General features: G+C 49.9%; 1 protein-coding gene across 1 annotated transcript; it reads right to left on the bottom strand.

The window, feature by feature from the left end:
- Positions 1-5,608: 5,608 nt before the first annotated feature.
- MMRN2 (multimerin 2) lies at positions 5,609-21,457 on the bottom strand. The gene is made up of 7 exons (XM_079136059.1): positions 21,207-21,457; positions 13,117-13,245; positions 12,932-13,038; positions 12,767-12,847; positions 11,907-12,071; positions 9,982-11,796; positions 5,609-6,523 (listed from the first exon to the last, which is right to left on the bottom strand). The coding sequence occupies exons 1-7, from the start codon at positions 21,368-21,370 to the stop codon at positions 6,141-6,143; spliced, it is 2,844 nt and encodes a 947-aa protein (XP_078992185.1). The 5' UTR covers positions 21,371-21,457; the 3' UTR covers positions 5,609-6,140.
- Positions 21,458-21,663: the final 206 nt, after the last annotated feature.

The following is a 21,663-nucleotide window of genomic DNA, read 5'->3' as shown; positions in this document are numbered from 1 at the left end:
ATTTTGAGACAGTGTCTCGTTGAGTTGCCCAGGTTGGCCTCAAGCTTGTGATCCTCCTGCTTATACCCTCCCTGGTAGCTGGGAGTTGTTTGCCACCACACCAGGCTCTCATTTTATTGTGAAACAATTTCAAGTTTCAGAAGAGTTGCAGAGATTGTATGAGGAAAGCCATTTGTTCTTCACCCAGATTCACAAAGTAACATTTTGCCCCAATTGCCTCATCATTCTGCATGATGTGCAGAAATTACAAAAGCACATCTCCTAATGATTGTATATACACATATGTGTGTATACATGTTTTTTTGTTTTGTTTTTTGTGGTGCTGAGGATTGAACCCAGGGCCTTGTGCTTTCAAGGCAAGCACTGTACCAGCTGAGCTATATCCCCAGCCCTGTATACACGTTTTTTCCTGAACTATTAGGAGTAATGAAGGGACTCATGCCCCTTTATTACCGAAATACCTCATGGATATGCTGTTACTTAATTATATACAATTGGCAAAACCAGGAAATTTAGCACTGATTCCATAACACTAATCAACAATATCATAAAATGTAGACCTTATTCAAGTTTTGCTGGTCGTTCTGATAGTCTTTGAGAGCACATTTTCCTGATGCAGAATCTGCTCCAAGATCATGCACTGCATTTAGCTTTCGAGCCTCCAATTCTTCAGTATGAAACAAGTACTGATAATTTTGAGAGTGAAAATCAGGAGGCCATAGCGTCAGGGGGTCCCATTACTGATGATGCTGGTGCCAAACACTTGTTTAAGGTGCTACTTCACTTCTGTAAAGTTGAAACTTTCCCTTTGTAATGAAGTTATGAGAGAGATTTTGACACTATGTGTTAGCATTCATTCATGGTTCTTGTGTGAATCTGGTTGGTGGTGATTTTCTCATGCCATTATTACATTACATATTTCATTGACATTCTAATGGGTCTACTAGGTCATCATTGGTTTTGATGTTTAAATTGACCCACCTGGCTACAAGCATTTCATCTAAGTGGCTCCTGAGTCCTTTTGACATATGCCCATCATTTTTTGAGCACATCTTTCTTTTGTCACATTGAGAGCTTCCAGGCTCCTCTAATACCTTCCTTGTACCAGTCTTCTGGTTCTGTCTACGCAGAATGGTGTTTGGAACCAGGCTCTGAGTAACAGCAATCCAGGTTTAAATTCCCAATTTCCTGGGACTGGGGTGTGATTCAGTGGTAGAGCACTTGCCTAGCATGCATGAGACCTTTGCCATACCAGCACTTAAAAAAAAAAAAATTCCCTCTATTCTTTCTACAAATACATACGTCCCTGCATCTTCAGTTTGTTGAATCTGGAAGCTTCTTGTTCATGACACTAGTTTTACACAAATGTTTGCCATTTGAGGATAGTTGCTCATCTTTGTATTAGTGAATCTGTTTGCCTCCCTTCTGTGTGCCTTGGCTTCCTAGTGTTTCTCTCTCTCTCTCTCTCTCTCTCTCTCTCTCTCTCTCTCTCTCTCTCTCTCTCTCTGTTTTGAGGTAATGGTCTCTCTGATGAGGCAAAAATAAAAGGCAATTCTTTCCCCTCTCCCCTGCTCAAGAAGAATCGGCTTTCCCCCCTATTTATTTACCGCCAACCCCAGAGGGTTGTCACTGTTAGGCCAAGTTTTGATCTTTCTCAAAGGAGAAGGATGGAAACCAGGCTCAGGCTAGAACTGAGGGCAGAGTTTTTATGTTTGGTTTGGTGTGGTTTGATACTGGGGATGGAACCCAGGGATGATTTGCCATTGAGCTACGCCTCTACTCCTTTTTATTTTTTGAGACAGCTAAGTTGCTAAAGCTGGTGTCAAACTTGTGCTTCTCCTGCCTCAGCCTCCCAAGTCTCTGGAATTATAGGTATGTGTCACCACTACCAGCAAAATTTTATGTTTTGACAAAGAGTAGAGAAGGAACTTCAAAGTGTGAGGAAAGGAGACCCTATAAAACCTGTTAGTCAAGGCTGGGGAGATAGCTCAGTTGGTAGAGTGCTTGCCTTTTAAGCGTAAGGCCCTGGGTTCGAGCCCCACCACCGCCAAAAAAAAAAAAAAAAAAAAAAAAAAACCTGTTAGTCAACTTTTCTTCTCTGTAAAACAAAATACCTCACAAGAACAACTTAAAGGAAGAAAAGTTTATTTGGGGCTTACGGTTTTGAAACTAGAGTTTGAGATGAAACTCAATTCTCTGCTTCTGCTGGTAGGTGGGATCTGTGTAAGTTGAGCTTACACGTTTTAGTGTTAGCAGCTAATCACAGCAGGGATGCTTGGATGTCAGTTCCAAGAGTCGCAGCTGGCAAAGCCAGATTCTTTTCCACTATCAAGTGGCACGTTGCAGCTCCTAATGGTAGGCTGTTCTTTCCAGTGTTGCAGCAGACTACAGCAGCCCACTGCCAATTTCTTCCTGGGTACTTGTCTCACAAATTCAAAGAATGAAATCCACAGACAATAATGGAGGGTAAAAGTGAAAGGAGTAGAATTTATTCAAGTGTGAAAAAAGGAAAGGACTCTCTCAGGGTGAGAAGGGACCTGATAGCAGGTTGCCATTTAAACTACTCTAGGGGCTTCTATAGCTACCGGGTGGGGGCACTGATTAATATCTGCATAGATAATCAGGTCTTGGAAAAGTACCAGTGATATTGGTCTGGCCCATGACCTTCTAATTGGCTGTGCCCTTTCAGCCCTTGGGTTTGAACTTTCCTATAACCTCCATTCAGGTCTCCCTAACTTCTGTTTTTCCACTGCTCTGGGACAAAGGCTTGACTGGAATGTTTCTACAGATTATTTTCATGGAGCAGTCTTTATATTTGGGGAAAAAGAAAAAAAAAATTGGGGCCCATTACCTATCTTATTCAGTTTCAGAGGTTCAGTCTGTGGTCAATGGGCTTCTTTGCTCTGGGTCTAAGATGAGGCAGAGCATCATGGCAAAAGGGCCTCGTAGAGGAAGCTACTTAGTTCTTAGCAACTTGGAAGCAGAAAGAGCAGGAAGGAGTCAGGGACAAGTACAGTCCCCAAGGACATGCCCCAGTGACCTACTTCTGCAGCCATGCCCGACCTGCCTACATTTATCACACTGTAGTCCATTCAAATTGTTAATCCAGCAAATGGATTAATCCACTGATGAGGTTATAGCTCTCATTATATAATCATTTCCTAAAACCTTGCTGCATTAGGAGCCATGTTTTCAAATAATTTCCTTTTGGGGGACATTCCAGATATAAATCATAACAAAATCTTTGTGTGTGTGTGTGCATGTGTGTGGTACTCGGGATGGAACCCAGGGAGGGCCTTGTGCATGTTAGGCAAGTACTGCAGCACTAAGCTATACACCCAGCCTAAAAAACACTTCTCATAGACTATATCCTCCTTGCAGTGTTCCTGAAATAAAAGTAAAGGACAGAAGTTATTTTAACATGAAATGGTGGGGAGACAATATCTGCATTGGCCCCTGTAGGTCCTGATTCCAGTGTGGTCACACTTGTCTGGGGCAGCAGCTCCCTGCCTCCAGAGGGTCTGAAGTCCTGTTCTGGGTTTAGGACTGGCTATGTGGTCTTGTTCTGCCCCATGATCCCAAGAGTATAGAGACTCTGAGTTTGAGACTCCTGAAATCATTCCCATCTTTCTATCAATCTCAAGTGTTTGGGATTTTGTATCTGATCCTTTCTGTCCCCCCTCCCCCAGAAATTACTAAAATGTCCTTATGTGCTTATGAATATTTTTTGAATATTTTTATGATTTCCCCCTGCTCTAGGTTTGGGGAAGTGCCACTTTGTGCTTGACCCTTGTGTTGTTCTGGGGCCTCAAGTAAGGAGTTTTTAACACTAGCCTGGATCACAGGGGTCTCTCTGGAAGGTCACTGAGAAAGTCTCCACCCAGAGTTAGGTACCTCAGCAGAAGTAAGAAATCTCAGAGGAAGTATAGAATTCTTGCTGACCTAGGGTTCTAATCATAGAACTGTGTAAATCACAATGTGTACTTGGGCTGGGGATGTATCTCAGTTGGTAGAGTGCCTGCCTTGCCTGGGTTCAACCCCAGGACTCCCCTGCCTGACACACACACACACACCATGTGTACTTAAGGTTTTGTGAGGTGCAGTCACATATGTTTTATTGTATAGAAGGCAGCCTGGCTAAAAGAGCCGTGACTCCTGTAATCATCATCCTAGAAATGTTAGGAGTGCCTGATACAGTGCTGCTGGCAGAGTTTTATTTACAACCTTCCTGTCGAAGAGCACCGATCCTCTGAAGGTTGGAGGACAAGTACCCTTTATGGTGGGGACTAATTCACTCTGCTTACAATGTGCAATGGATTCCAAATGGAAGTCTTAAAGAATAAGAGCACACTGCCCTACTGTTTCAGCTTTAGTCATCAGCGAGGCCTGCTCAATAGCAGCAAGAAGATCCAAGACAGGTTGGTTTGGCTGGCAGCAGGAGTGACATCCTTCAGGGTCTTGGACCTGCCATGACCCAAATACATATACCTAGGTTTGGGAATGGCCGTGGCAACTGAGGCCTGCACTGGGGATAAGCGAGATTCAAACCTGTGGTCAAGGTCAAGAATACTTAATGAGAGAGCCATTAAATTACCCACCTCACACTATGGATGAACAAAGTTTTGGAGATTTGTGATTTACCCCAAAGTCAAACCATCAGTGGCAGAGTGGCCTGGAAAATTGTCCATTTTAACATTGACATTTTAGCAATTAAATGCACAAAGTTTTCTGGCAAATAAAATTCAGAGTGAAATTTGAATGAATGACTCCAAGAAAATAACAAGATGTAATAGAAACCTTGCTAACACAACCACCAACTCATTACCCAGTCCAATCTGATTTTCTTGTAAAGAGTATATTCCACAAATAATGAATATTATCCCCCCAAATCCCACTTTATTTTCTGACAACTGATGACTACCTTCTCAAGGCCGTTTCTTCTAGGATCTTAAAAATTTTGAAAACCACACGTTCATAATTGCTATTCCTTGCTGTTCTGTCTGGTATCAATGGCATGGCCCAGTGTGGAAGCAACTGTCTATTTCACGTAAAATTAACCAAAATTGTTGAAGTCAAACATGGCCTAGAATAATGAGAATCACATTTATCCCAAACAGTTTCATTTTATCTCATATTTCCACGTATTTTACCAAATGTTGTTGTTCTCCAAAAGTAAATAAGGCAGAGATTTGAAGGGCATCACTTTATTCCAAAGTTGATCACCAAGGAGGGAGATTTCATTCCTTTGCTTCCTCCCTCAGCACCCTTCCTGGTTAGAGATGCTAAGAAGAAGGACAGTCATAAGATACTGCATGAAGGAAAAAACAGTGAAGGCTACACACATTTTAGTTCCTATTTGGCCTGTCTTGGCCTTTACCCTGAATAAGTCTAGGAGAAAAGGATGTGAAAATAAAATTATAGGTACAGATAAAGGCAAGGAATGGCTGAAGCTGAAGATGCTGATTTTGTTGCCCTTGGTTAACTCAACAGGATTTTGCTCCATTTCTAACTGATAGAGATCAAAAGGACTGGTTTTATCTTGTCCTGTAGTGGCTGGAGACTGGTTTCCAATTTTGGCTAAAATTTCACCTCTGCTTTTTTGTTTGTGTTTGTTTTGTTTTGCAATTCTGAGGACTGAACCCAGGTCCTCCTGCATGCTAGGCAAGCAGTCTGCCACTGAGATATATCCTTCCTATCACCTCCATTTTCAATATTCCTTCTGGGGGAAAAACTTTCTAGCATATAATTAGGGAGAAGAGGAAGCAGAGAGAGGTTTAAAGTATATAAAAGTTCCAAGCAACAGGAAGAACAAAACACCAAAGAAGTCTGTAGAATTCAGGGTGTGGCCAAGAGCCAGAGTCCTAGCCATGCTATCTGAGAAGGCAACTGGAGCTGAGGTTCACACTTTCAGGACCAGGTCCTGCCCAGGGAGAAGCGTTCCAGCTCTCCTCTTCATTGAGGAATACCACAATCCAGTGCACCTGGAGGGAACCACAGAACTAGGTAGCATGTGGTCTTCTGTAGAGAGTTTCCAGAAAAGAGCTAGGCCAACTGGATAGTTTCCAGACCGTTGCCAGGTAGAGCCCCAGGTCAAGAAGATCAGGCAGGTCCCTGATGTCTGATGAGAGCCATCTCAGGGTTCAGGTCTTGAACATCAGGAAGCCCCCAAATGCAGTGCCTGGTGGGCTTCTCTTTGTTATGGACCCCTGAGTTAACTCAAACCACACTCTCTCACCCTTTTGCAGCTCAACCATGGCAAAGGTTGTGGCTGTGCTTCCACCCCTCTGCTCCATAGTACAAACTGGGGTCCGATGGTGACCTCCAAATACTAGCTGCCCAGTGCCTGGGCCTGGGCCAAATTCAACGCTCACTGCAAATAAGTAGACACCACGTTCCGGAGCTCGGAAGTGGCCGTGTTCAGGGAAGTAGCTGTTGCCAACATTGATGAACATGGTGTCGAACTTCACCGTCTGCACGGCAGCTGTGCCTTGTGAAAAGCTGGCATAGAAGGCCACAGGGGAACCTGAAATGAAGGAGAGGAAAAGTGCTCTGAATTGGTCTTTTTCTCCCTTGGGTGAAAAATTAAAAACTGAGACCTGCCTTCCTCACCTTATTAGCGTTAAAAATAGGTCACTATTTCTAGACAACCTAAATATTCCCAATAGCAATATGATCTCAGAGAATGAGGGAGAAGGGGGAAATACAAATCCATTGTCTGACTAATGTACATTTCAAAAAAGCACTTTTGTTGTTGTACTGGGGATTGAACACAAGGGTGGTCTACCACTGAACTACATCCCCAACCTTTTAAATTTTCTTTTTTTAATTGAGGATCTCACTAAGTTGTCAAGATGGACTCGAAAGTTTGTGATCCTCTTGCCTCAACCTCCAAGTTCCTGGGATTACAGACCTGAGCCACCATGCCCAGCTTAACAAAGCACTTTCTGGTTTGAGCCCTTTTCTTACAACTCTTGAGAGAAAAGGGTCCCTGATTAAGGAAACCGGGTCTTAATGTTTAGCTGGCTGCCCAAGGAGATATGATTAGGAAATGGCAGCCTGAGACAGGAATGACTCCCAGATGACAGCTACCTCTGAGGAATCTTGAGACTCCCAGGGAAAAGAGAATAATTTAGTTTCCTCAAGAAAATAATGCTAACACTGGGAGATAACTGAGGAGCAGGGAAGGTGGTTCCTATTAGACGTGGGCACAGGACCTTAAAGCAAGAAGGAAACAGAAGCCCCCTCCAACTGGCCTCCTCAATGTGGTTTCCAAAGTGTTGCACAGAGATCTGGGATTAGAGATGGGGAAACGGAGGCCCAGAAAGGGACAGCTTGTTGCTCCAGATTGCACAACTAATAAATTACCAAGCTGTGAGCAGACTTGGATCTCTTAGTTTTGTGTCTGCCTTCCCCATTTGCAGAAACAATGTATCCGGGCTTAGGAGGATAGTCCTGCTGGAACAGAAGTCAGACACCAGGCCCACACATAAACCTGGAGACAGAGGAAGTCGTGTGCAGGGAGGAAGGAGCCTGCTGGCTGCCTGACCAGGGAGGTGGAGCAATGGGAGGACAGGGTCACAAGATGGGACTGGAGGGCTGAGGTTGTAGCTCAGTAGTAGAGCGCTTGCCATGTGAGGCACTGGGTTCCATCCTCAGCACCACATAAAAATAAATAAATAAAAGTATTGTGTTCATCCACAACTTAAAAAAAAAAGAGAGAGATGGGATTGGGTGGTAAGTTCCACTTGAGACCCAGCTGTGAGTGATACTGACCTTGGCACCAACAGGGACATGTTTCTTGTGTGTGTGTGTTTTTGTTTTGTTTTGTTTTGTTTTTTGTTTTTATTTATTTATTTTTTTATTTTCTTGTGGTTTTTCTCAACTTGATTTCTCCGGGAAGAAATAGGATTTGAGACTTAAGTTCCCCGTTTCTCAGGCAAGAAACCAAGTCCTCACATAGCGGTTAGTGACTTAGGCCCAAGAACTAGAGTTCAGATATTTGGCTTCCAGTTTTGCAATAATAAAATTATGCTTTTATCTAGGTCTGGAAGATTTTTCTAATAATTAGCTTAGAATAGTTTTCCTGTTTGTGCCAAGGAAAGGCAGGTGGCTTGCACTGCAGTTCTGCAAGTACCCAGAAGGTGGGGCTCTTGCCCAGTTGATGAAAAGCTGGTTTATAGCGCCCTCTGCCGGTAATGAGTCCTCTCTCACCCTGCTGTGTGTGCCTGGCAGTTGCCTTAAAAGGAAAACACCACCCCGCCAGTACGTCCAACAGAAGGTGGAAGTGTGTCAACTGAGAATGCATTTCCCTGCAGGGCGAAAATCCAAGCCATAAGGCCTTTCTGTAAGATAAATAAGGGGGATTTTTAAAGGAAAAATATGTTTTGAAATAACAAAATACTGCAATGGTAAACACAGATCCCTAAATCATTAAGCAAAATCAGAATGTCATTGGTATATTTAAAGACCTTGAGCCACTCACAAGAGGAAAACAATATGGAAGAAGTAGTGTAAGTGGACACAGCCTCAGCTGTGAAAATACTGTGGAAAAAGACACTGGTCCTTCCATGTGTTAGGTCTTGTGCTAGGTATTTCGAAGATGTAACTGTCAGTCTTCATAACAACCCTTTGATGCAGATAGTGATTGTCCCATTGTACAGAGGAGGAAACTGAGACAAGTAACGTGAGAACCCAAGCTCTTCCCACTACTCCACACTGCCTTCTGGCCTATAACGGAGGGGAGCAGGGTTTATTAGCATGGCTGAGATGCGCCTTCAGCAAGGTTCACACTTCCCACTCGCCAGTCTATGCCAGGGTATAGCAGCCAAGATAGTGGCTTTATACTTAGCCCTGTCACTGGATGAGGAAGGGGCCCCAATGCCAAGGCTAGCCTTTCTGGCAGAGATAATCACTTGAAGCATAGATTCACCCTCAGGGAAAGGTTGGAAGGTTGGCTACAGATTGTTTCAAACCCCAAACAAAATTGTAGAGCTAGGGCCTGGGATTCTACAGAAACCAACCTTCAATGGTCCTAGAAGGGGAAAGCCAGGACCCTAGAGACAGCTTCTCTGTGCTGTTCACCAGCTGTGTGAGCTGGTCACTTCCTGGGTTTAAGCCTCAGTTTCAGGTAGATGGTAATGACAATGAATGAATTGTTCAACGGCTGTGACGATTCATCATGATAAAGCCCAAGAAGGAGCTGGGCATGGTGATATACATCTGTAATCCCAGATACCCAGGAGACTGGAGCAGGAGGATTGCAGGTTCCAAGCCAGCCTGAGCAGCTTAGCAAGACATTGTCTCAAAATATAAAAAGGACTTAAAAAAAAAACAAGAAAGAAAGAAAAAACAAAACAAAACAAAACAGAAAAGGACTGAGAATATACCCCTGGGCAGAGTACCCCCAGGTTCAATCCCCAGTACTGGGGGGAGAGGGAGTCCAAGAAGGACATTGCAGGGGGCCTGGTGCAGAGTGATGAAACAGCCCAAGTGTATTTGCTGAATATGTGCTGCTTTCAGGGCCCAGGGCTTCTTCCTCCATTCACCTCTTGTGGGGTGCTGCCATTAGCAGGCCCCATCCACAATTCCTATGCTGGGGTAAGCTGGTTGGTGGGGGATGGCAGGGTTGTAAAGAGCTGAAATAAGGGAATGCCATGGAAGAAAGGGAGGCACTCCTCCTCTACTCTGTAGTCAGGTAGCCAACCATGTGTAGAGCCTCAGGTGGTTTAACTGTCGCCAGATCATGGGCTCTGGCACCAACAGCTGATTCTCATGTCTTTTACCTCCTGTACTCCAAGTAGCTTAAGAGGAAAGAAGACCAGACAAGGAGAAGATGAACCAGCAGAAGATGAACCCCGAGAAGGGGTGACGTGCCCATGCCGGTTTCTTTCACCCTGCCCCTCTCCAGGACGGATCTGCGGCTGGGCTGGCAGACAGCACGGTCCTGTAGACCTACTCAGACTCCCCGCCCCAGGCACTCACCTGCCTCCCAGAGCTCTGTGCCCAGGGCACCTTGCTCCAGTCCTCTGGCATGTGCATCCAGCAAAAATGCCACTTGCTTCTTGTCCCTCTTCCTGGGAGTTTCCCCACCTTTCTGCTCCTTCTTCCCTTTTCTGCTCAGTATGGCCTGCAGCTTTCCCAGGTCTAGGCTGGTGTTGGTTGCCATCAGCCCTTGGAAGTTCCCAAAGAGGCTGTGGAAGAGCCTCCGGTGCTGCTCCAAGCCGTGCTCAGTGGCGGAGAGGGCGTCGTGGAGGCCCTCGAGGGAGCCGTTGAGGGAGGCAGCCCCGGAGGCCTCGCAGCACTGCCCCATGCGCTTGACCTCGGCGCTCAGCTGCTGGAGCTCTTGCTCCAGCCCAGCCAGGGCGGTGGTTCCCGCCTCCTCCCGCCCGGCGTCGTGGCTGGGCTCCAGGTGCTCTGTTCGCCTTGGAGGCTCTGAGCGGTGACTTGTGTCCTGCTCCAGCGCAGCCACCCGGGCAGCCAGCGCGTCCCAGCCGAGCGCCTGCTCCTGCAGCCCACTGGCAGCCTCCTGCAGGGCGACACGGATCTGGTCGTAACGCAGGGGCAGCGGGCCAGGCGCTTCTTCTGACATGTCCTCCATCACCTCCTCCCCAAAGAGCGCGGCCAGCACAGCCTCGTGCCTCAGTGCGTCTTCCAGCAGGGCCGCGAAGGAGCTGTGGAGCTGGCCTATCTCTCGGTGCGTCTCCTCCGCACCTGTCTTCAGCGCGCCCACCTCACCGTCCAACGCCTGCAGGTGGCTCCGGAGCCGGGCCCTGTCAGCCCGCGCCCGCTCGCCCTCCTCTTTGTGCGCACCCACCGCCAGCGTCACAGCATCCACTGCGCTTCTCAGGGCCTGCAGCGAGGAGCCGTCCAGCTGGCGCCGCTCATCCAGGCTCACCTGGGTTTCCTCCAGGGCCCGCGTGGCATCCTTCTGACCCTCCCGGATGACATCCAGGTCAAAGTAGAGCTTCTGGCAGTTGCAGTCCTTGATGTACTTGATGAGGTCAGCGTGGGCGCCCTGCAGGTGCTGGAGGGTAAGATTGAGCTCCAGGAGCTGTCGCTCCATGTCTTCCTTGTTCTCCTCCATGATCAGAGACTTCTCCATCAGGATCACTCTCAGTTCTCGCAGAGACGTGTGGTTCACCTGTAGCTCCTCCACCTGCCGCTCCACCTTGCTGATCTGATCGAAGGTTTCATCGGATTCAGAGTACAGCTCCTTGATTTCTTCCACATGCTGGGCCAGGGTGGCCCTCATGTCCCTGAGGGTGCTCTGCAATTCTTCTTCCCTGCGGCTGGTGTCCACATGCAGGGCTGAGAGGTTTCTCTGCAGCTGACCCAGTCTGGCCTGCAGGCTCTCTGGCTCTGGCCTTGCTGCCGCCCCTGCCGCTGCCATCACCAGGCTGCCATTGGCCCCTGGGAGCTCCTGGACCTTGAGCAGGCGCTTTAGCTTGGTGTCCACATCAGCCTGGACCTGGGACAGGGAGTGGTGCAGGGAGAGGCGCTGGGTGTGCAGGCGGTCCTCCACATCCTGGCGTAGTTGGCCCACTCTTTGGGCATTCTCCTGAACTTTGGCTTCAAATTTGGCACCAAGCTCCTGAAAGTCAGCTCTGCCCACAGCACTCTCCTGGACCCTCTTGATGGCCTGGCGGTTGGCCTCTACGTCAAGAGACAGGTTTCTTACGGCCTGGGAGAGGTCATGCAGACTCTGGTTGAAGCTCTTCCAGATAGGGCTGAAATGTGCTTGCAGGAAGGTGTCCATGTGAGGCAGCAGCACTTGCTCCAAGGACCTGCCAGGAAATTCTGCAACAGACACACATGTTTACATAAGGCCGCAGCAACAGACATCCCTCCCCATGTGGGGACTAGCAGGGCCTCTGAAATCTGGCCCTTCTCTAAAACCTGCTACTCACCCAACTCTGTTTGATTTGTCTCTGTTGTTGCAGATGTGAGGTTCCTGGCCAGGGCCTTCCACAGCGCTGGGAGGCTGTCTGCTGCCTGGTCAACATCATTCTGGAGATCTCCCGGCAGGTGATCCTGCTGCTCCTCCACCTCATTGAGCTCTGCAGTGGGGTGGCCTGAACACACAGCAGACACAGGTGTCGAAGGCTAACTCGCCAGGCTTGGGCAGATCATGAGGTCCAGAGAAGATTTGGGAGCCGAGAGCAGGGGGAGATGCATGCTAACAAACACTCTCTGAGCTGGAACTTAGAAGACTTCAGCCCCAGAAAGGCAAATGCACAGCAACTGAGCTCTCACCTTCCCTCCCACACCCACAACAGACATGACTAATCGATCACAGCATATTTCCCTCTCTAGCTACAATGACATTCTCTGCACCTTTGTCCATAGACAGGAGTTCATCACATGATGAAACTCATTGCCCATCCCACTCTTGGGCCCAGCCTTGAAAGACACCAGAAATGATATCTCTTGGTGGCTCTCCTGTGTTGACTGCACAGACCAGGGATGGCGTAACTTCTGGCCCTGGCTGAGAGTAGGGGAGAGGGTGAGGAGGTGTCTTCCAGGCCTGGGAGCTTATGCAGGTCAGAGGTCAAGGAAGATGCCAGATAAAACTGTCTCCTAGAGAAGGGGGTCAAGGAAAAGGAGATGTGTGCTCAGGTCCAGTCTCCTGGAGAAGAGTGTGCAAGGCCACAAGGAGCCTTTCTGATTCCAGGCGCAAAGTTTTCCTGAAATGGCACTGTCTAGCAGAGGAGAAAGGACCAGGCACATCAACTCTGCCCATCCTGCACCTTCCAGGAAAGCAACACACCAAGTTCAAGGTTGACCAACTGGTCCCAGGGCTCCTGAGGGCCATTCCTTGGTTCTGCAGGCTCCGGGGTTGCTGTGGGATCTGCAGAAGGAAAAGAGGAATGTTGACCCTGAAGGTCAGAGGAGCTGCGTGACCTCTGGAGTCAAGGACGTCTGGGAGCCCTACCATGATGCCGACAGTCGGGGCCCTCAAAGCCCGGACAGCACCTCCAGGCCACGGACATCAGAACCTTCTGCTTCACCTGGTACACCGGCTTGTGGGCCATGCGGTACCTGGGGGAGGAGGGTGGCTCAGCAACTCCAAAGTGAGCCCACAGGGACCATGCAAATGGCCCGCCTGCCCCCACTCACATGACTTTGACTCTCTGGCAGTCCGGAGCCCCCAGTGGACATGGCTGCTGTGAGTGGACCAGGAATTTCTCCGTTTTGCAAGCAGCAACATAAGTGACCAGTCTGGACTGCTGGTAAGGGCACCAGTTACTGGAAAATAAACCAGAGAAGAGGGCTGCTGAGTCATGCCCGGGTCCCCCAGCATTCCTCCCTAAGGGTCCGCAGAGACTGCTAGTGCAGGGCACCCAATACTGCCTCCTGACCCACCTGTACTGGGACTCTGGGATCCATTAGCCTAAGAAGGGAAAGTGTCTGCATTATGTATCCCTGGGGCTCTAAAGCAACATCACTCCACAAACCCCACCTGCAAGGGCACCTGCTCTACTGCCTTCTCAAAACCTCCTCCAGACCAGCACAGAGAGGTTAAGGAGCTCCTCCAGTATCACACAGCAAATTTACCTGCAGAGCCAGAGGACTCTTGCTGTTTCCCTGGTGCCAGGGAGGCAGCATGGAGAGTCCTCCATTCGAATGCTTTACACTTTCTGCTGTGTACCTCAAGCAAGGTAAAGAGGGAGTTTCTTTCTCCATGTTAACCATGGAGAGGGCAATGTCTTCCTGGAGTGGGTAGATAAGTACCAAATGCCTGACTGCAAACCAGTGCTCAGTGAATGCTGTCCTTGCAGCGTCTGAGAGCCCAACTCCACTTACCAGAGACCCCACCACAGTGAGGGCTCCTGCTCCCTGACCATGCCCATTGGAGTCTTGATGGAAATGGACTTTGCAGTGGTCATTATAGGAGAAGGCGGCAGCCGGGCAGAGCAGCCTCCTGCCTAGGAAAGGCCTCTGCATTGTGTTCCCACAGGATGGTTGGGAGGGTCAGACTCAGCATCCCAAACGCTTGGGGGTAGCACCTCCTTTGCTCTTCACAGAATGGGCTTTGGTGGTTCTGGAAGCAGCTGGATGTTCACACTGGTGGAGACCCAGCTCACGGACCCAATGGCTGGCACCATGGGGTCAGTGGGAAGGTCAAGCCCCACCCCTACCCTGCAGTTAGCAAAGCTCTCCAGAGATGCAAGAGGCAATGACCTCCGCAGCCCAGATCAGCTCAGCACCTCTCGGGTGCCAGGTGCCAGGCACTCCCAATGGCATTATGGAGGCAAAGACCTTCCCTTTGGTATCCCCAGGGAGAGCCAGCAATCAGACTGAGCCACAAGAGGCTCTCAAGAGGAGGTAATAAAGGGCTGTGTCTTAAAGGGAGAGGCGCTGGGATGGGTGTGGGGAAAGGAAGGACTGAGGGGGAGGGGGAGGAGTTAGGAAGCCAGACTGCAGAGGTGTGGGTGCTAGCGGAGGAGCTGGGCTGTCCCGAGGGCACGGGAAGTCACGGGGAGGGTGGAAGCAAGTAACATGAAAGAGCCATCCTGGTTCCTGGGTGCAGAAAAGACAGAAGTAAGAGGTAGGTGGTTGAATCGGGTCTAGTGGGAGGGGAAGGCAGCTTGGACTGGGTGAAGCTGGATATGGAAAAAGTGGCCACATGGGTGAGATGTTAGAAGGCAACGTTCAGGGGCCTCGGTGCTGCAGTTGCGGTTTGTGTTGGGATTTTATTTTCTGTGGCGGTCTTAGACTTGGAACCATTAGACATCATCAAGGATACTGTTGGGGAGGGAAGGGAAGTGGAAGGGACTGAGTGACCACATCCATTGTGGGCATAAGACTCCTAGCCTGCTTTCCCACTTGGCTCCCAGAAGCCTGGCAGCCAGCCTTTACCCTCTGTGAAGCAGGCTGGAAAAGCTTCTTAGGAAAATGACCCAACCCCAGGGGGAAAACCCCAAAATGTCATCAGGGTTGCCCCCAGTGAAGTAGCCCAGCCAGAGCATCCTGTAAAATAACAGATGACAAAGCCACATCTATATACCTCAGTTTTTCAGTCTGCTTACTCTTAAGTAGGCAGATATCCAAGGATTATCCCTGAGGGAAAAAAATTGTTAAAAAGAGAGGAGCGAACCGAGGGGCAATGTAGTTTAGTAATAGAGCATGTATGTAGCATGCAGGAGGCCCCAAGTTCAATCTCCAGCATTGAAAGCAAACAAATAAAAGCAGAAGGAGGTCAAAACGAGCTAATAGAAAAAAGTCAACTTGGAGTAAACCAAGAGTGTGTAGGGAGAAGAGAACTTCCCAAAATTTTGTATTAATATTTCCAGGTTAATGAGATAGAGACTGCATCCAAGAAACAAGAACAGTAAATTATGAAAAAGTCACTGGACAGGGTAAAGGGATTCCAAGAAGAAAAGGAACTCTTAAAAATTAAAAACTGAACATTAGAAATGAAAAAGAAATTTAATCATAATGACAAGGTTAGGGGGTAAAAATTAAAGAAATTTTCATAAGACAAGAGCAAACAGATAAAAAAGAGGAGAGAAAAGTTAAGAAAACTAGAGCACATTCCTGGAAATCCAACATCCAAATAATAAAAGTTCCAGAAAGAGAGGACAAAGGGAAGAAGTCATTGATGAAAAACAAAACAAACAAACAAACAAACAAAAAAAAATATATATATATATTCCAGAAATGAAGGACTTGCGTTTCCAGATTCAAAGGCCACCAGTTACCTGCAATAGGATGGAAACAGTCACATCAAAGCATATCCTCACCAAATCTTAGAATTCTGGAGACAAAGATGGTTCTATGTGCTTCCAGAGAAAAATAAGGAGACACACACACACACACACACTAGCAATTGGAATGACCTTGTCCCACCCCAGGCCAGTTAAAGGAGACCCTGAGGTTGGGGCCTGAACGTCAGCAATCTGGAGCTCCACTAAATGGTCATGCAAGGTGCAGCCCAGGGCCGAGTTCCACTGTGCCACTGGAAACGCTCCACCAACAAGAGAGAGAACCAAGACAGAGGAAAGCATGGGCTCGGGAAGCAGGTTCCCACACAGAACCAGGACGGCGGGAGCCCCCAGGAAGACAGTCTGTGGGGACACAGCAACGGTCTAGACTGGAACGCACCAAGTGGCTCTGGGGGAGACATCACCCAAAGGGCAGAGTTGGTCAAACACCTAGCATGAACAAGTGCTGAGAGCAGATGTGAACAAGTAGCTGAGGGATTGGGCTTGAGTTAATGCCAAAGACGCAGAAAAACAAGGAAAAAACAAGATAATTTTCTACTCCAGAGAAAGCTAAAAGTGTTCAAGGGGAAAAAAAGATGCATAGTTTATTTTAAGCCCCAACTCTCCAAATATATCCCTTTATAGTCATGTGGTTATGAATACTCAAACTGATAATATGAGAGACTAGCGGGTTGCGTGCATGTGTGATCATGCACAATTCACTCCTGGGTTGTGGTATGGGGTAGGAATGGGAGCTGAGTCACAGGTAATGCCACCTCCTGAGCATGGTATTTGAAGACACAGAGATAAATGCTAAAAGAATCACCTAAAGAACAGAAAGTCATTGCCTTTGGAAAGCAGAGGGGGTGGGGCTTCTATGAGGCTTAACAAACCTTGTAGAACAGGTTGACTCTAACCCAGGGGTCAACAAACTTCTCTAAAGGGACAGATATGTATTTACATAAGACCAGCTACAAGCCAGCTATATGCTGATAATCCCAGCAACTGGAGGCAACCGGAGGCTGAGGCAGGAGGATCACAAATTCAAAGTCAGCCTCAGCAATTTAGTAAGACCCTGTCTTGAAATAAAAATAAAAAGGAGTTGGGGATATAGCTCAGTAGTGAAATGCCCTGGGTTCAATCCCCAGTACCACAAAAAAAAAAAAAAAAAAAAAAAAAAAAAAAAGAAAAGAAAAAGAAAAGGGAGAAGGAAAAAAACAAGATGATGTACTCTAAACCACAGACATGTGACACACACCTATAATCTCAGTGACTCAGGAGGCTGAGGCAGGAGGATCACCAGTTGAAGGCCAGCCTCCACAATTTAGCAAGACCCTGTCACAAAATAAAATAAAAAAGGACTGGGAGGTGTAGCATCCCTGGGTTCATGCCAGTACCACTGAAAAAAAACAAAAAACCACCCGGCTCTAAAGCCAAGTAATGAAAACAGTGGAACATTGTCACATGTTCAACCAGTCAGTAGTACAGAGACCAGAAAGGGACGTGTGCATCCCTGAGGGATGAGCAAATGGTAAAATGCAAGCACATCAAAATCAGGATGAGAGGAGGGAATGTTCCCTCAATGCTGCAGGTCTGTGGGAGTGCTGGACCTGGAGCCCAGGAGATGAGTAAGGTACTGCCTGCCACAGACACATCACCCTGGGCCCCCTGGAAATTTCTAGAACATGGGCTCTGTATCTCTCTAAACCAGTGGTTTTCAGTAGGGTACAGGGGACATTCTTCAGTTGCATTTGGCAAGGGTCTGGGGACATTCGTGTTGTAACTGGGTGGTGGGTGCTGCTGGTATCTAGTGGCCAGAGGTCAAGAATGCTGTTGACATCCCACGATGCACAGGGCAGCCCCCGACAGCCAGGAAGTATCCAGTGTGAAATGCCAAGAGCGCCGAGGCTGAGAAATACGCTGCCCAAACAAGTCACATTCTTCACACACCCTCCGACCTACTGCAGAGGGCCCGGGCCTGTGCCCCGGGCGCGCCTGGCCTGATCCCGCCTGCCGGGAGTGAGCGGTGGTTTCCACCTCTAACTAACTCCTAAAGCAGTGCTGCCCACCCTTCCTGCCCGGGAACTTTCTCTTCTGACCTGTTCAAACCCTGGGCTCTGGCGGCCACTATTCCCCTACTCACGCTCCCCCGCCCTTGGCACTCCCTCCCTTGGCACAGTGCAGGCTGCTGGCCCAGAAGCCCTGGGAACATTCCTAACCTTTGCTTTGGTTTCCTCTGGCTCTTGGCAGCTCCTGGCTGGCTTTGGCACGCAGGCCCCAGGCCCCACATGTTCAAGTGCCCCATTGTTTCCACGGCCCTCTGTCTCAGGCCTGCTGCCTCTTTGCAACCTCCCCCGGGAAGCCCTGCACCAGCCTTCATCTTCCACCTGAGAAGCAGGTGCCAGCACACAGAGTGAGCGTGGGGTCCTCTGGCCTGGTTTGGACCTGCCTATGACCCCAACCCGATGATGCCCTTCCCAGACAGCAGGGGCTGCCAACCCCTGACGGGAGCTGGGAGGTGTGCAGCTCTCCTCCCCTTCCTTCCCCGGACTGGGTGACCTTGAGCAAGGCCTTCCCCTCCTCCTGGAAATGTGCAGAAGCTGCATCCCTGGGGACACACAGAGTGTGCGAAAGGCAGAGAGCCTGTAGCAGGGAGCCAGAGCTTCCTGCATAATGGATCTGCTAATGGATGTGCCGCCCAGCAAGCAGAGCACTTAAGTGCCTCTTAACCAGCCAGGAACCCCACCTGACCAAGCCTCAAGTCTTCCTGGGGAAGGAGGGCGTGTTCTTTCTTTCTGAGGATCTGAGTCCACCATTAGCATGAACATCCCAGGGCAGACACTCACAGGGCTTTGTCCCTGAGCCAGAGAGGGGCCTTGGTAGAGAAGTGTGAGGCCAACTGGGCTGCTAGCCTGGATCTGGGGTTCCCTAAGTGTGGGCCTGGGAACCTCAGCTCTGACCAGTGGGGGCGCTCTCCAGGTCCCACCCAGGGCCTTGTGCCCAGGAACAGGAACAGACCACTGCCCCGGCTCTCACCTTACTTCTGTGACCTCCAGCAACAGGTTGGACTTTTCTGGGTCTCCAGCTCCCACTGTAAAATTCCCAAACACTCTTTCCATCGGCAGAAGCCTGAGGCTGGTGACAGGCCAGCCGGGCTGCATCCCCTGCACTCCCACTCTTGTGAGGGACAGAATAGAGGACACCTGGGGTCTGCAGCCCAGCTGATGTGGAGCCTGATTCTGACCCACCACTTAGGAGCCCTGAGGCCCTGAGTGGTGTCCCTATGCCTCTGAGCTGTGATGATTAATGTGGGAGATGGGAGACTTTGTCCAGGCTCAGCAGTCCCTACTGCGGACTAGGGCACACCCACTAGGGCGGCGAGATGGGGGTCCAAGGAGTCCCCATTCTTGAACACCCCACCCAAGCCAAAGAGCTGGAAGGAGCCTTCTTATCATGGAGTCCAAATATCCACATTGCTGGGTCCCCTATCCTGGACCTGTGGAGTCCCCAGAGACCTAAGAACCAGCTAAGCACGTCCCTCCTCTACCCCGGGACCTGGCAATCTGGGGAGACGGGGTGTCAGGCATAGAGTGGTTCTGGTCAAGCTTGTCCTTCCAAAGCATTTTATCCAGGTCTGTGTCTGGGACCTGCCCTGTTTCTGGGGTTCTGGAAACGGGCATGAGAGGTGAAATCAGCAGGAGGCCTGGCTCTGGCACCCAGGGGCTTATGGCTGATGGTGTCTCCCCCTTGCTGCAGGACTGATGGAGTGCAGTGCCACCTCCCCTTCCCTGCTGCAGGAGCGGGCTGGAGTGACGTGACGTTTCCGCCTCCCCAGTCACAGGAGCATGGGACGCAATCAGCCCAGGAAGATGCACATTTCCTTCCCTTCCCAGCTCCCCTCCGGATGCTTCAACACTCGAGTTGGGCCTGTGGGGTCTGCAGCTTCTGGAGGTGTGGGAAGGTGACTCTGGCATACACGGGTCCCAGGGTTGGGAAGCCTGGGCTTGGCTGAACCAGGTACACAGGTCCTAGGCAGATTGCACACCCTCCCCCAACTGCTGAGACCACCAAGGGAAAGGTTGAAGGCCCCTTGCTACCTGGGTCTTAGGGAATGCACTGTCCCTCTCCACAACCAAGGGGGTGGAGGAAAGAAGAATGGCTTCCTTCTCTCTCCTCTCCCCTCCTGCTCCCCTCGCCCTCCTTTTCATCAAAGGGAGAGGGAGGCAGCCCAGACACTGGGGCCTGAAGCCTTAGGAGAGAACGCTTGGTCCTTGGTCCTGAAACGGGAATTGGGAGGCTGGACTCCCCACACCAAGAATCACCTTTGTCTCCCAGCCTCAGTGGAACTGGGGGTGGGGCAGGAATGGGGCCTCTGCTCCCTACTCCCCACAGCCTTTTCTTCACGAAGGGTCAGTCTGTACTGCTTCCTCTTGCCCTCCTGTTTCTCCCTGGTCAAACCAGCTGTCGGAAAAGTGCCCAACAAACATTTACCCAGAAATGTGAGAAGCTGAATGAGACCCGTCCCAGGCAGACTGTCCATGAGGACGCGTGGCGGTTCCTTCCACACATGCAGACCAAAGGCTGCGGGTGGGTGTGAGTTGGGTCCTCACCTGCAGACCTCAGTGCCCCTCAGGAGGCTGGCTGGGAGGTAGAGTCAACTCAGAATCTGCTCCAGCTCTCCTGAGCTGTTTTATCTGGGACTCCTCCTCTGTAAATGGGGCTGTCAGGTTAATGGAGATGACACTTGGCAATGTGCCTGGCCCAGAGGCTGGCCCAGCACTGGTACCTGTTGCTCTGGAGGCATTGGAGATGAGGCTCCAAGGCCACCTCAGACCCGAAAGGGGAACCCGCAGGCCCAGAACCTATCTACAGGAGGGTCTCCGGTCCTGTACAAATAGAATGAGAGAAGATGGTGTCTGGGGTGCCATTGTAACCCCATCCACTCATTTCCAGAGGGATCCTGCTGCAGAGTTCTCAGGATGGCCCTGCCTCCTGGTGCTCTGGCATCAGGAGCCTTCTCCGTTCACTGCTTGGCAAACAGGGCCAGGCTTCTTAGGCACTCAGATCAAAACCCTATCCCCAGGTGTGGCCACACCCTAGGGCTTAGGCTGGATCAGCCTTGCTGGGCTCAGTTGTCTAAACTGATTTCCTTCCACAAACAGGAACCGTGGCCTCACTGGATGGAAACATGGAGAACCACAATCCCTCAGTGCCCCATGCTGGATGATTGATGTTAGGGGCTGCTCCTCCCACCCCCAAAATCCCAGCTCAGATCCCCTGCTATGGCACAGGCAGGTCTCCATCATTCTTAGATGAGAGCCTGGAATGCCCAATGCAGGCTTTCTGGGGACAGATCCTTGAAGGAGGCCTAGCCACACGGCTAGTCCAGCAGATAAACAGTATTAGCCCATTTCACAGATGGCTTCAGAGAAGCCCTGCTCTGACTGAACTGGGACTCAGATGCTGTCCAATGACCTCTGCCAAGGTCCAGGCCCTCCTTACCGTCTGACAGGGTCCCTGCTGGTGTCCTCAGCCTCTGCACCCCAGACCCCAGGCAGCCTGGGGTAGTGTGGATCAGAGAACCTGGTACCAGGGGCCTGGGCCCAGGCCCCCAGCAGCCCCCAGCCCAGGGGCCCTCCAAGACCGATCAGCAGAGTCAGGATCATCTTGCTGCTGGGACAGGCTTGGGCTAGTTTGGCAAATTACTGCAGAAACTGCCAGTGACGTGGTCTTCAAGTTAAATCTCAGAAGGAAAAGAAAACACAGGACAACAAAGAGAGGAAGTGGCCTGGGCCGGCCCACCCCATTGGTCTCATCCGCCCCCACAGCTCCCTGCCTGGCCCCCACAGAGGCAGCCAACCACGCAGGCCAGTTCCTGTGCTCCAGGAGGACTTGACTCAGGGACAGTAGAGGTGTGGGAGACTCAGAGGGTGGCCCTACAAACCCATCCCACTCCCTG

Source organism: Sciurus vulgaris (assembly GCF_902686455.1).
Source record: "Sciurus vulgaris genome assembly, chromosome: 4".
NCBI classification, from domain to species: Eukaryota; Metazoa; Chordata; class Mammalia; order Rodentia; family Sciuridae; genus Sciurus; species Sciurus vulgaris.
The sequence above is the reverse complement of the archived record's forward strand: the minus strand, read 5'-3'. Positions and strand labels throughout refer to the sequence as shown.

Coding starts and splice junctions, on each gene's coding strand:
- MMRN2 (XM_079136059.1), bottom strand. CDS start 21,370: ATGATCCTGACTCTGCTGATCGGTCTTGGAGGGCCCCTGGGCTGGGGG. Junction 13,039..13,116: donor TGCCAGAGAGTCAAAGTCAT/GTGAGTGGGGGC, acceptor CTCCTCCCCCAG/GTACCGCATGGCCCACAAGC. Junction 12,072..12,766: donor GTTGGTCAACCTTGAACTTG/GTGTGTTGCTTT, acceptor CTGTGTGTTCAG/GCCACCCCACTGCAGAGCTC.